The 14,175-nt window shown below is 36.3% G+C and overlaps 1 protein-coding gene and 1 long non-coding RNA gene across 10 annotated transcripts in view; one reads left to right on the forward strand and one right to left on the reverse strand.

The window, feature by feature from the left end:
- Nucleotides 1-6,156, forward strand: part of LOC111093727 — a 31,957-nt gene extending 25,801 nt beyond the window's left edge. Inside the window, exon 4 of one of the 2 annotated variants that reach the window (XR_005383387.1) lies at nt 4,685-6,156. This is a non-coding gene — a long non-coding RNA (uncharacterized LOC111093727). Of the gene's footprint in view, nt 1-1,960; nt 2,125-4,684 lie in introns of those variants that run through there. The other variant, XR_005383388.1, reaches the window with a different exon arrangement.
- Nucleotides 1-14,175, reverse strand: part of GOLGB1 (golgin B1) — a 91,017-nt gene that overhangs the window by 55,901 nt on the left and 20,941 nt on the right. For 5 of the 8 annotated variants that reach the window (XM_038582998.1, XM_038582992.1, XM_038582993.1 and 2 more), the window contains 8 exons: nt 13,296-13,448; nt 12,935-13,087; nt 10,810-10,938; nt 8,348-8,473; nt 5,711-5,833; nt 4,492-4,605; nt 2,032-2,434; nt 227-342 (listed from right to left, as the gene is read on the reverse strand). In XM_038582998.1, the coding sequence (XP_038438926.1) occupies nt 227-342; nt 2,032-2,434; nt 4,492-4,605; nt 5,711-5,833; nt 8,348-8,473; nt 10,810-10,938; nt 12,935-13,087; nt 13,296-13,448 (1,317 nt within the window). The remainder of the gene's footprint in view (nt 1-226; nt 343-2,031; nt 2,435-4,491; nt 4,606-5,710; nt 5,834-8,347; nt 8,474-10,809; nt 10,939-12,934; nt 13,088-13,295; nt 13,449-14,175) is intronic. The other 3 variants (XM_038582996.1, XM_038582995.1, XM_038582997.1) reach the window with 3 other exon arrangements.

Genomic DNA, 14,175 nt, shown 5'->3' on the forward strand with positions numbered 1-14,175 from the left:
TATTATATTCTCATTAACCATTTTTGAGACACTAAATTAATGGTTTTCATGATTCCTTTCAACTGGAATCGCCTCCAAAAAAGCATCTTATCAGGCAGAAAAGACTTATATTACTTTCTGGCTAAAAGAAAGCTTTTATTACTTTCTGGTGTAAATTCTCATTAGAGCACCTAAGTATGATACAGCAAAGACAGATCACATTCATTAGAAGTATACATTTCATTACCTGTGTATCCTCAGTATAAACATCTGGGAGAGAAGCTTGAGATGCTGTTTCATGTTTAGGCAAGGTTGGTCTGCTTAGAAACTGAGTAATTTCTTTGGATTTTTGCTGGAGTTGATCTAAGGAAAACAAAGTAAGTAAATAGAAATGATCTCTACTACAAGTCTAAAAACGTGGTAAGCTATTACCTCCTAGAGATACAGCACATGCTGTTCACTCTAGGTCAGTTATGTTAACTAAAATGAGGATGCCAATGACAACATGTTTTTATGACATGTTTTAAATGCTCTGAGGGACCAAAGGGCATTTCAGTAAACCACTTCCTTAAAACGTAAAATAAAAAAGGCTTAGAATCATTCACAAAGTCATTCTTCCTTGAAAATGCCTTTAGTATTTTTAAATTCTATTTTCTTCACTCCTCATCGAATCCCATTGAGACAATATAGCACAACTCTAAACAGGTACACAGTCCACTCAAGAGGACAGTGTGCTAATGTAACACACTGTTCCTATATAATGCCCCTCAAGGCTTTCTGGTTAAAGTTCGGTTCCTCAATATAGATCTTTAACTTAAATCTTCCCTAAAATCTTTCCTTTAAATATATGTCAATGTATTAGAATTAAATTAGTGGCATGTATTACTTTATTTACTTTTTTTAAAGATTTACTTTTTTTTTTTCTTTTTTATTCTTAGAGACAGAGATAGAGAGAGAGAGAGAGACAGAGACACAGGCAGAGGGAGAAGCAGGCACCATACAGAGAGCCTGACGTGGGACTCAATCCCGGGTCTCCAGGATCACGCCCTGGGTTGCAGGAGGCACTAAACTGCTGTGCCACCGGGGCTGCCCAGATTTACTTTTTTTTTTTTAAGATTTATTTATTTATTTGAGAGAGAGAGAAAGAGAGAGCATGTGCATTCTAGTGGGGGAGGGTCAGAGGGAGAGGAAAGAGAAAATCCCAAGCAACTCAATACTGAGCATAGCAGCCTAATGTGGGGCTCAATCCCATGACTCATGAGATCAGAACCTGAGCTGAAACCAAGAGTAAGATTAACCAACTAAGCTACTCTATGTCCCTGCATTACTTTAATAACATTAAAAAAAAAAAAAAAGTTTTCATTAAATCTTAAAGGATAAAATTTTTCCTTGAAAAAAAAAAAGATCATCTATAAGTATTCAGATTCATCTTTAGAAGTAAAAACGGAAAAAAAAAAGAAAAGTAAAAATGGCTCCATGCAATCAATCTCCCTACCTATGCATCTAGATCTAGCCTGAGTTTTCCAAAAATTGATTCAAACCCTACTCATTTCAGTCACTGAATCCTAGAGACTGCACTCATGTTTCACACATTATTCTTTTTAACATATGACACATCATTATCAATAGTTTCTATATACTATAATGATAATCATAATATATTTTTTAAGATTTTATTTATTTATTCATGAGAGACACAGAGAGAGGCAGAGACAAAGCCAGAGGGAGAGGCAGGCTGCCTGCAGAGAGGCTGATGCAGGACCCAATCCCAGGACCCCAGGACCACAACCCAAGACAAAGGTAGACACTCAACCACTGAGCCACCCTGGTGCCCAATAATCATAATATTAATCCAGATTGTAATTTCGGCCAGAGACAGGAGAAATGACAAAGAGCTCAGAAGAGATGCCTTTCTTAATTCTTCTATTGATTCAATTGCTTTCAATTGAATTTGCTTTCATTTGAATGATGTCATTCACAGATCCCAGAAATTTGGAAGTAGAAGCCACTCAGGTGCTAGACAGTGGACTTGAAAGACAATCAAATACTGACCTTCCAGTTGTTGAATGACCTGAGCTGAATGAAATGCCTGTTCACTCTTATCTTGGACAAGCTTTGAATTTTCCTCTTTCAGAGCATCACAGGCAGAGTGTAGTTCTTGCTCAGTCTTTTGAAGATTCAAAATGTGAGAGATCTTTTCTTCCATTTCTGCTTTGTGTTTCTGTTCCAAAGCACAGTACCGGGACTGTAGCTCAGCCTGAGCTTGACCTGCTTGCTCAAGCTGTTCCAGAAGATGATGCATTTCTTCCTGCAGGTTATGGAAGGATAATTTTCTCTCTGACACCTCAAGTTTCATCTTTTCCATCAGAATCCTGGACTCCTGTCTTTCTGTTTCTACAGTGTTCCTTAAAGTATTATGCTCAGTTTCCATCTGCTGTAACTGCTGAGAGAGAACCTAAGAAAAAAAGACAAAGCCTCATGAGCCATAAGTTCATTCTTTCTTTTCAATAAGCATAGTGAAGTGCCTCTTCTAGGTAAAGCAAGGGATTTGACACTCAGGACCTAACCTACAACTGCATAAGACCCTGTTTTTGCTTCTTGATACTTTTAACAATTTATATTCATACGTATTTATTTGTACCATTATCTCTTACTTTCTCTCTCATTATAAAATAAGTTCAATAAGGGAAGGGATTTTGTTTTATCACCACTGTTCTTTAGCACCTAGCACAGTACATGTCGTATTGAGGACCTAGTGATCAATAAATGCTGAATGAATGAATGCAGTCTCTGCCCTTGTGGAACTCAAGAGTTCAGTGGGGCAGTCACATTTAACCAGATAATTATAATACAAAAATGGCAGAGGCCATGAGAGAGATACTTATATTAACAAGAGCAGAGAAGAAGGGAAATTTGCCAAAAGTCACAGAGCTGTAACTCTATAGTAAATAGTTAAGAGGCACAACTGAGACTTGAACCCAGCTGCCTGATGACAGTGAGACCAGAGGCCTTGGGATCAGGATATAGGTTTTATTAGGATGGGAGATATGGGAAAATGTTTCAATGCAAGAAAGTCCTCTTCAAGGAGAGTTGAAAATTGAGGAGATGACTTTCTCCAACAGCATGAAGCACCCAGATGAACAAGCAGAGAATGTGGACTTCTCACCAGTGCCACATTAGTATTTGGCTACTTGATGTGATAAGACCAGGTCACGGGAATCCAAGGGCTGATAAAAGAGTAGTCCAAATGGTCAAACATGGGTCAATAGCAGACAGGGAAAGGAGGGAGGCCAGGAAAGAACTAATATACCAGAGGAACAAAGTGAAAAGATTGGGTGATTTCAATAAGAATGAAGGTCAGGCCAGTCTGAGAAAGGGAATGACAGTATGGGATGGGATACCTGAGCTTAAGATTTTAAAACTTTAATTTTTCTTTGTATATTTTTTTATTGGAGTTCGATTTGCCAACATATAGTATAACACCCAGTGCTCATCCCGTCAAGTGTCCCCCTCAGTGCCCATCACCCAGTCAACCCATCCCCCCCCCACCTTCCCTTCCACTACCCCTGTTTGTTTCCCAGAGTTACGAGTCTCTCATGTTTTGTCACCCTCTCTGATTTTCAATTTCACTCATATGGGGAATATAAAAAATAGGGAAAGGGATCATAGAGAAGAGGAGAGAAAATTAGTGGGAAAAATTTTAAAAAATTAAGATTTTAAAACATTGTGTTTGATCACTTTAGATTCAGGGAATTTTGCATGATGAATTATTTCTTTTTTTTAATTATTTAATTTATTTATTTATGATAGTCACACAGAGAGAGAGAGAGAGAGGCAGAGACACAGGCAGAGGGAGAAGCAGGTTCCATGCACCGGGAGCCCGACGTGGGATTCGATCCCGGGTCTCCAGGATCGCGCCCTGGGCCAAAGGCAGGCGCCAAACCACTGCGCCACCCAGGGATCCCCATGATGAATTATTTCAAGCCAACAGAGAATCAACCAAAACAAACAAGGGATAGTACATCAAGCACAAGAACCATCTGAGATAGCAAAAGAGCAATATGACAGAAAGGAAACTGACTAGAGGACAGTAGGATATTCTAGAGAAGTTAGGACCCTAGACCTAAAAGCACAAAGAAAAACAGCCACAATGAAAGATGTGGAATGCACGCTTAATCAGGGAAGGAACTATACCTGTTTTGCTCATCACTGTATCACCACCATTTAAGCACAGAGTATTTGTTGAAAAAATGAATAAATGGCATCAATTCTCAGAAGGCTTACCATTTTATCCATGCTGCCTAGGAAACTGAAGTGGAAGTGGGGACGTCTGGGTGGTTTGGTCAGACTCTGCCCTGGGCATGGAGCCTGCTTAAGATTCTCTCTCTCTCTCTCTCTCTCTCTGCTCCTTCCCACCTCCCTTTCTCCCTCTCTAAAAAATAAATAAATAAAAATAAAGCAGGAACGAATACTCCACTCCCAAGGCAGGCAGTAAAGATCACAAGGCAGTACCTGGTTTTTCTGTTCAGCAGTAGTTAGCTCCTGTTGCAGCAAGCCCACAACCTGAGCACGGCCCAGTAAAGCTTCTTCATGCTCCTCAAGTTTCCTCTGCAGCACTCTTAATTTCTGAGAATGAAATGTTTTAGATACAATATGCTAAACCAGTGAGAACCATTTACTGATTACCTTTCAAAATATCATGTAGATGTGTGCGTAAGGTCTTTGGATGTTGAAGATGACAGATTAAAGAATGGGACACCAGCATGCCATGCTTCCCATCGAGCAGCAAAAAAGAATCTCCAAAAATACCTTCTCCAGTACACTGACAACAACTAAACTGAGACACAAGCAAGCCCCTGAATTAGGGAGTCTTTGTAATTAGAGAAAACAAAATGTCCACCTTTCAAATTATAAAGTCAATGTCCTATGCCTAAGTAAAAGTACATGTATATCTCACTCACCGAAGAGAACATTCTCTGCAGGCAAGAACCATTTCTCTTCTAGCTTCATGCATAGGACATGCACTCGATAAACAATTGTTGGATAAATAAATCAATGATATATGCATATATTAATATTCTACTTCAAAAAGTGCTGTATTCTGAAACTTTATTTAGTGGTATATTCTAAAGGATTACTTAGAACTTGGAAGAAGTTTTCACTCAAAAACAATTAAATGAATCAACCATGAAATACCACTGGAGCACTTCTGGTTACCACACTAAATAAAAACACACTAAATAAAAACAAATACCTTCAAGTTAGTAGATGATAAACTTAAAAACAATGAAGCCAATTTCCAAAATATACTCAATTAATTTTGTAAGAATATTAATATAAATAAAAGACTTTATGATTTCAAAATCACTCCTTTTCAACTTTAATTTTTTCAAAGTTTACTCTGGCTTCATTGATTTGAAGCTTTGGATCACGTCTTTAATGTAGCTACAATTGGCAAACTGAAGAGAAACCGATTTCTGACTACCACATACATTTGCCAATTAAATTCAGCTTTTGAGTACCAACAACCTGGTTAGAGGCATAAAAGGCAAGGTAAGGACAAGGAAAAATAATTAATATGCAATGGAAGATACGATCACCAAAAAGAAGCCAATTAAGGAGCACGCTAAGACCAAGTGGAGAACAATATGTAAGGGTAGAAAAGTGGCTGTGATCAGTTAATTAAATGTTAACCAAATGACAGTCATTCTACTAAGTTTTAGCAACACACCTGTTGCATCTCTGTTTCCACATCTGCCTGGGTTACTAACTGAAGAAGCTCATCTTCATGAAGACGAACTTGTGTTTCAAAGCGGGCATCTTTCTCTCGGACCACCTGCTGCATGGAACTCAACTAAAGACACACACCAGAGAAACTATACACGTTACACTCCCCGAATATTGCACAAACATAACTCACACACTATTCTCCAAAGATAGACTCTGAGAACTGATAGAGAATAGGTTTTTTTAAATTAAATTTTTAATGTCAAGGATGAGAATGTTGGAAGAGAGATAGGCCTGACAGTAACTTCCAAATGTAAGAGAAATCCTATTATCAAACTCAGAAATCAGCCTAAATATAAATTTTGATTAAAAAATACATTTGCATGGTTACTAGAAATGTTTACATAAAAAAGAGGTATATTTTTTTAAAGTTCGCAGATTACAATATTAAGCCTACAAAATGAAATTAGATTTCTGTTAAGTCTTAGGTATGTCAATAGCACATGCATGCTCTAAAACCTTCAGTGAAATTGTCATGCTCTTTAAGTCAAACTTCAAACTAATGTATCTTTTATTCAAAATTCTCTACAACTTGGAATAAATCCCACTTGATTGTGGTTAATGATTTTTTTAATGTATTGTTGGATTCGGTTTGCTAGTACTTTACTGAGAATTTTTACATCTATGTTCATCAGGGATATTGGCTAGTCTTATCTGCAAAGAACTGTTTCTACCAAAGAACCTGGTTTATTTCCAAACACACACCACCTCCCCAGATAGTTATTTTCAGCTGTCATTACTTGCAGGCTTCTAGATCACCCTCATCTGTAACTGGCTCTTAACAGAATAAAATGGAAATAAATTGAGAGCTGTTTAATATCAGCATTTTTGTTTTGTTTTGTTTTGAGGGTGTGTGTATATTGCACGCAGCCATCTGCAGATGAACACCTGCTTATTCATTTCCTTAAGATCAGTAGTTGAGCATGCTGACCTGGTCTTAGCTTGCCCATTTTGTATTGGTGCTTCAACTACTGCTAACTTCTCAATTTGTGATACCTTGAATTGACCTCAGCTCTCTTTCTAGGTAGGAAGAAAATCATAATTTGTTTTGATTATCTGAATTCTGACATTGCTATGAATCTGCAATTTGGTGTTGCAAGTATACAGGCACTGGCATCCTTCATTAGCCAAATGCATCTACACATCCTTTCCTGTAAATGTATTCTTTTTTTTCCTCTGTTATTTTGCTCAGACCACTCCCCACAAATGAATACTTTCAACCATCGTGTTGAGATTATTATCTATCCATCACAGTTTTGCCTAAACTCTAATTTTTCCATATATCTTTCTTGGATGTCACACTCATGGTAACCTCTTTCATCTCTCAAAATAACTTTCCATTTGTGTTGATGTTTGCTATTCACTTATTCAGAATGGCTTGCATTACGATGGATTTGTTAGTATGTTTATATTTTAGATTTCCATGATTTAAGCCACTCAGTAAAAAGCACATTTTGTATTTCTCCATCATACACTGTATATAGTGCTTTACATAAGAAGGACACAATAGAAGCTGAGAGTGTGAAAGGATTTCAAAATATACAATTTTCACTGAATACACAGCAGCAGGCTTCCCAGGATAGAAAACATCATTAATACTATAAGCTGTCAAAAAATGAAATACCCAATGGGAAATATTAGCTATCATGCAAAAATACTTCAGAGAAAAAAGTTTCCCGAGTCAAAAGCACTCTCAAAGGAAAAATACAAAGGTGGGTGGTCAAACTGGAAATTTAGAAAAACAGAGAGAAGGAGTTGAAAATGCCAGTCCAAACAGTCTGGTCCTGGTATCAGAAATAAATATGAAGCATATCACATACCAGTGCCATTTAACATTGAATCATGTAACCTATAGCACTTTCTCATTATATACTAAGTAATCTTCGGATTATAATTTAACTTCCTATTAAGGTTTTACTATAGGGAAAGAATGGACCTACGCATTTGTATTTCTTTTGTTTTATCTACCAATCTCCTTCAAACAACAGGAGTCTATTACTAAGACTGAATTTCTGTGTGCTATTAAAACCAAATTTGGGGCCTACAGAACTAAGATACAGCTACAAAACAAGCTATGGCAAATTCATCAAGGTAAATAACACTTCTGGGCAGCCCAGGTGGCTCAGCGATTTACTGCTGTCTTCAGGCCAGGGCCTGATCCTGGAGACCCGGGATCAAGTCCCATGTTGGGCTCCCTGTGTGGGGCCTGCTTCTCCCTCTGCCTGTGTCTCTGCCTCTCTCTCTCTCTCATGAATAAATAAATAAAATCTTAAAAAAAATAAATAAATAACATTTCTAAGTTTTTCTATTACTCCATCCTTCTCTCTTTTTTCTTTTTTTTTATACATTTTATTTATTTATTCATGAGAGACACAGGACTCAGGATCATGCCCTGAGCCGAAGGCGGCGCTAAATGGCTGAGCCACCCAGACTGCCCTACTCCACCCTTCTAATTTCTACTCTAACATTCTAGCTACTATACTTTTATACACTGAAGTTTTTAAAAATTACCATCTAAATTGGCTTGTCACCATTAGACTTTTGTGATTCTTTAATGATGATGAGGTACCTTCGACCCTACCTGAGCAGCTTGCTCTGCTTGTGTCTGGCTGAGCTCGGCTTTCAGAGTGCTGATGAGTTCCTCCTTCTCTTGGAGCTGCTGCTTCATCATTAAATATTCTTCCATCTCTGTTGAACTCTTATCAGACTGAAGACATAGAAGGAAAAAAAAAATTTAAACAAAAGAACTAGCACTCAATTTTTTGACCTCCCTTTCTTAATTGCCAAAAATACCTATTCATATCCTTCTAATTTGCACTCAATACAAAAGGGAACTTCATGTACTGGGATTTTAAAAAGTAATTATCAGAATTATTTGTCAGAGGAAGACAGAATAGCAGTGGTTTTTCTATGAATCTTCACAAAGAAACAGATAGTACAACTAAATAGTAAAACCAAAAAACCCATGGACAATATTTCCAATAAAATTAGGAAGGTAGATCCACAAACCCCAAAATACAAGCAGGTACAACAAACCACCAAAAGCCACAAGACCTGCATGGTATTAGAGTCTATGCAAGAGGAAGCCAAGGCGGCAGCAGCAGAGCAACATTAATGGCCTTGAGAACAAGAAAATCCCCAAAGAGCCAACAGGTTCTTACTGGAAAGCACAGTTGGCCAATCTTAGAACAGCGGCTTAAATTGGCAGGGCTTCTTTATTCCCCAATATTGGGCAAATTCAAGGGGTCCACAGAAAGGAGGACTAAAAGGTTAGAACAACCTAGTTCTCTGAATTCTCAGAACTGACTCATCAGGGCTGCCTTCTAAGACATGGACCAGAAATAAGAAGAAACTTATCAGTGAAATAAAAATTATGCAGAATAGAGATAACAGAAACAGAACAAAAAGGTCTATACACATGCTGTATAATTCATTATCAACTAGCCAAATGTGGCTCCAGAGGGCTTGGGACACGTCTAAATGCATGAGGAGTTTAACTATTAATATTATTTAATTTTAATTAAAATAGAAATTATTTTCCCATTAAAAATAACTATATTTTACTTTATTGCATAATGTCAAATACTCTTAAATTGTCACGTAAGTAACAAGTGTGCATGCTGTTCCTAGTATGACAATAAACACATTGCCTATCAGTGGATTCATTCAGTTTGAATGATTTTTTTCCTGTACACTCATCTAATATTGTAATATATTTCTCTGAATACTTTATGGAGACAGCATCAGTCAGAGTTGATACTTATGTAGATCATAAGAAAAAATGATGTTTCACCCTCAATTCAGTTACTGGAAAGCTTTTAAGTATGTCTGGAAAAACTTGAGCATAGGAATCTATTTTCTCAACTGGAAATTTTATGAAATCTAAACAGAGAAGAAGTATTTCCAATGAGAATTTAACAATCCAAATGGAGATACAATGTTAAAAACACACATCAAATTCCAGACAATGCAAAAAAAAAAAAAAAAAAAGGAAAAAGGAAAATAACACAAAAATAATTATTAATTTCAAAAGTATATTTTGAATATATTGGACTACATGAAATACAGGGTAAAATTAATTTTACCCATTTCTGCAATAAAATTTTAAATTATGCATGTGGCTTACATATTACTATTGGACTATGTTGGTATAGGCCAAAGTGAAGGGCAGGAGGAAGAAAACCAGGAAATCCCAGAAATTCAGCTGCCAGATCTTTGGACACAATACAAAAAAAAAAAAATAACAACAAAAGAGAGAGGCCTGGTAAGTAAAGTTTTCCTGAACCAAGCCTCCTTCCAAAAGTTTAGAAAAACTAATTGCTCACAAAAATAAGGAACAAACAAGGATCAAGGTCAAGTTTCATACAAAGTTACTACAAAAAAAAAGCTAAGGAGCAAAACATACTTAAAGGTGATAATAACAGACTAGAGGCATGTTCAAAAACAAACTAAAACTGCAAAAAGTGTTAAAAATTTTAAGAAAACTATACAAGACATAGAAAATAGCATAATCAGAAAAACTCAGAAATGAGGTGACTGAAATTAGGAAAAATTTTATATATAAGAAAAAAATTTCAAAAAGGAAGTCTAAATAAGAAGGAACACAGAAGTAAACAAACTCAAAACAGAATACCTTAAGTGAAGGGGAAAAAAAGAAAATTTAAAATGAAGAAAGAAATAAAAGAGAATCAAAAGTGACAAATATTAAAGAGATTCAAAGGAACATTCAGATAATAGAAGTCCCTAGAGAAAAAACCAGACCAAATGCCACAAGCTGTATTATTCAAGAAAAATTATTTTGAAATAAAAACGTGAAACTATATATTAAAAGAGCACACTGGGTATCCACAAACATCAACCAAGAATGGCAAACACAAATTGCTAGATGCAGGCAGGAAGGAAGGGAAGTCGGTGAGGGAAGGAAAGGGAAGAAGAAAGAAAATTGACAGATACATAGATAAGTATCTGTTGGCCATCTAGAAAAATGTATTTGTCATCCATTGGGCCCTAACCCAATGACTAGGAGGTGACTTAACACCCTACCTGTGCACTTTGTTCTGCATGTGCCTGGGAAAGTTGGGCTTGCAAACAGCTTATTAGTTCCTCCTTCTCCTGGAGTTTCTGCTTTATCTTTTCTACTTCCATCTCTTCCTCTGTAGAACTCTTATCATGCTGAAAATGAAGGCAATAAAGTCATTGATTTAAAAGAATTATAATAATTAACACGTATCTGATCTTTTGCTCTAACTTGCCCTATATAACCATTTGATTATAGTTTTATAAATGGGAGCAAGAAATAACACCTGACTTAACAACCAGGAAGGAATCTTAGAGTTTTCCCCCCATTTTAGTATGGCCCAGTTAGCTACTTACTAGTAGATTCATCCTCCCTCAGATAACAGCTCTCAACTCTGGACAATATAGAAAAACAGCTACTTGAAAATGCTAGAAGGCAACCAAAAGCAGGAAGATACTGAAAAGAAGTCAATACCTGGAAGAAACAACACCAAGTTTCCCGTTTTTCTGGTTTTTTAGTCTCAGGACAAAACTAGTCAGCACCACACAGGACTAAAACTTAATAGAAAACTTAGTCTCACTGCCTTGAAGAACCAGAGGACAGAATTCAGAAAAGCATAGGTGCTGTTAGATGAGGGGCAAAACATCATACAAGACCTTGTAAGGGAAATCCGAATCTTTCAAGTCTATTTTTCTTCCCCAAGAGCTCTCTCCCTGAGATTGAACAAGACTCTCCCTCCCTACTGAATTCATCACCCTCAAATGAACCAAGTCTACTTATTAGAACTACACAAAATAATTTCACACTTTCTCCTACATAATAGTCAATCAAGCATCTGAGGATTGCCCTCATCTCTTCAACTACATTTGTCAGAGAATTTCTAGCTCTGTAATGGGTAACAAGAGTATAAACCTGTAACGATTGATTGCTAGAATTAGAAATCATTTGATTTGACCCTCTTATTTAACAGAGTGAGGAAATGAAGCTTCCAAGTGTTGATTTGGACCTTAAAATCAAATCAAATCAAAACAAAACAAAACAAAAAAGCAGAGGACAAAATAGATAATTTAAAAATCTAACAACATAGTAGGGGGACCGTTAGATGAAACAAAGTAACATGGGAGAGACATCAAGATAAACAAGCTATTTTAGAAGAATAAGTAAAGCTTCTAAAATAAGCTTTGAGAAGTTAAATAAAGCTATTGATGCAGGAAAAGTAATGTCTTCTGAGCATTAGACCCAAAAGGAAAGACTAATCAGGGTACTAGGAATTAACCAGTTACTCCAGGGTTGTACCTAAAAAATCAGTTACAACCTCATTTCCCAAGAACTAAAAACATTGAGATAAGAATACTACTGAATGAAGGAGTAAAATAAGGTGAAATTAGGAAAATAAAAATAAAATCAAAAACAGATTTCTTATGTAGAGTTAAGTCTAGGCCAACTGCAGTGTGCACATGTGATATGCCAGCCTCTATCTATTCTACACCAAACTCCAAAAAAACTGAAGATTCTTGTTCACTAAATGGCTGACTTAATGTGAATATTTGGGATTTAACTATATAGAAAAGTAATAAAAATGAATATTGGGACAATAGTCTATTTTTCAAAAGGTACCACTTCCCTTACTCCTCTAACCCTGACCTTAAATTGTTTTATTGGTGTCATAAACATAGAAAGCATCCCTTACAGGGAGCCCAAAGCAATCTAGTTGATTCAGTTACAATGCATGAAACTTTAATCTGCTACAGTGTGGCCATATGAGGACATATTCTTTGTCCAGTCACTGAATTAAAGAATTCAGAACTCACAGAAATTTTCTTACAGACCACGTAGTTTAATCTAACCGAAGATGAAATTCCTCCAAAAGTATGTGCCTCTCCTATATAAATGCTTCACTGTGGTATTTACTCGTCTTGTTGGCCTTTTTTAATTCTCTAAAAGTCTAGGTCACATTTCATTTCTGTATTTTCTGTTGGCCTTTTATTCAGTGTGTGGCCCAGAGCTCAGCTAGACTGCAAGCTCAAATAGAAAGGATAGCCATCTATGGCTGTACTACTTTAGCTTCATAAGTTTTTGTGACTAGTGAAGATCTGCTATAATGGGAGGCTTTTCCACTCAGAAAATGTGTAGTATATCTAGTTACCATACCTTGGAGAGTTGCTCCTCTGAATGAGATTCTGTAGGCAGAACAGTACCTCCTTGTGCCTTCATTTCTTCTATGTGTTTATTCAAAGAAGTTAATTTGGCCTTAGCATGAAGTTTTAGTTTTTTTATTTTGTTATCAGCAGCTTTTCTTTCTTCCTGTCACAGAACAATGACAATAAATATGTAAATGGTTTTTCATCACGTATCTAGTATATAATAAAAGTTATTCTTGGGTACGTATCATCTTACAGTATTAGGGAAATAAGAGTCACTCTCCAATAATCTAAGTGAAGAGAAAAATCTAAGTAAACGTTGTGTCTGTCATATCAAATGCTGGCAAGAAAAGAGTAAAAAACCATGGTACCTGTAGAACTTCATCTTTTTGCTGCAATTGAATGTCCTTCTGCCTGATGATTTCTTTGAGCTCTACCACCAACTGCTCAGCATAAGTCAGGCGCTCCAGAACATCCTCTTGTGTTCTATCGTTAAATTCCATGTCAGATTCTTGGGGTAATGCCTAGTATTTAAACAAAAAGTTGCCAATGCACCAGGGAAAAGATATTAGTGTCCAAAAGAGTACCTTCAATCCAACTTCATCTTAACTCTTGCCTAACTCACCTCCATACTTAAGAAATCTTTCCAACTCTGATCCAATACTAATGATCATCATAGCCATTAAAATATGTTGAGTATTTTGGAAATGTTAAGTACTTCACAAGCAAAACATTATCTGATTTATGGTATTATCCTAATTCTACCAAAAAGAAAAATAAAGAGAAGCAAAGATGATAAACTATCAAGTGGAAGAGCCCAAAGCTTAAATTTAAGAGAGCAGTTGAGTAAAATTCTCTTAACTATTAGGCAATCTTGCTTGTCTTTCAGAAAACTAAAGGACTTCTTTTGATTCCCCATGTGGTTATCAAAAAATAAACTATAAGAGAAGTGTTAGATAAATTTATAATAGCAAACATATTTTGAGACCTGAAAGGTGCCCCAAGTTCTGCCACTTATACAAAACTTTGCTAGGGAACAGGATATATACCGGAAGAGAATTTACAACAATCTAGCACTAAGCAAGGCTCAGGGAACAAATTAAAAAAAAAAAAATCTTTCCAATCTCATCCAGGACTTGATTCCCAGCACTATGGCTCACAGGCTACAAACTTACAGAAGGATTATTTATAAAGAATCAATATTTTTTCTTAATCCTCTCTTCTACCTACCTAGCAAAATAGAGGCTGCTC

This window comes from Canis lupus, chromosome 33 (assembly GCF_011100685.1).
Source record: "Canis lupus familiaris isolate Mischka breed German Shepherd chromosome 33, alternate assembly UU_Cfam_GSD_1.0, whole genome shotgun sequence".
Classification (NCBI taxonomy): Eukaryota; Metazoa; Chordata; class Mammalia; order Carnivora; family Canidae; genus Canis; species Canis lupus.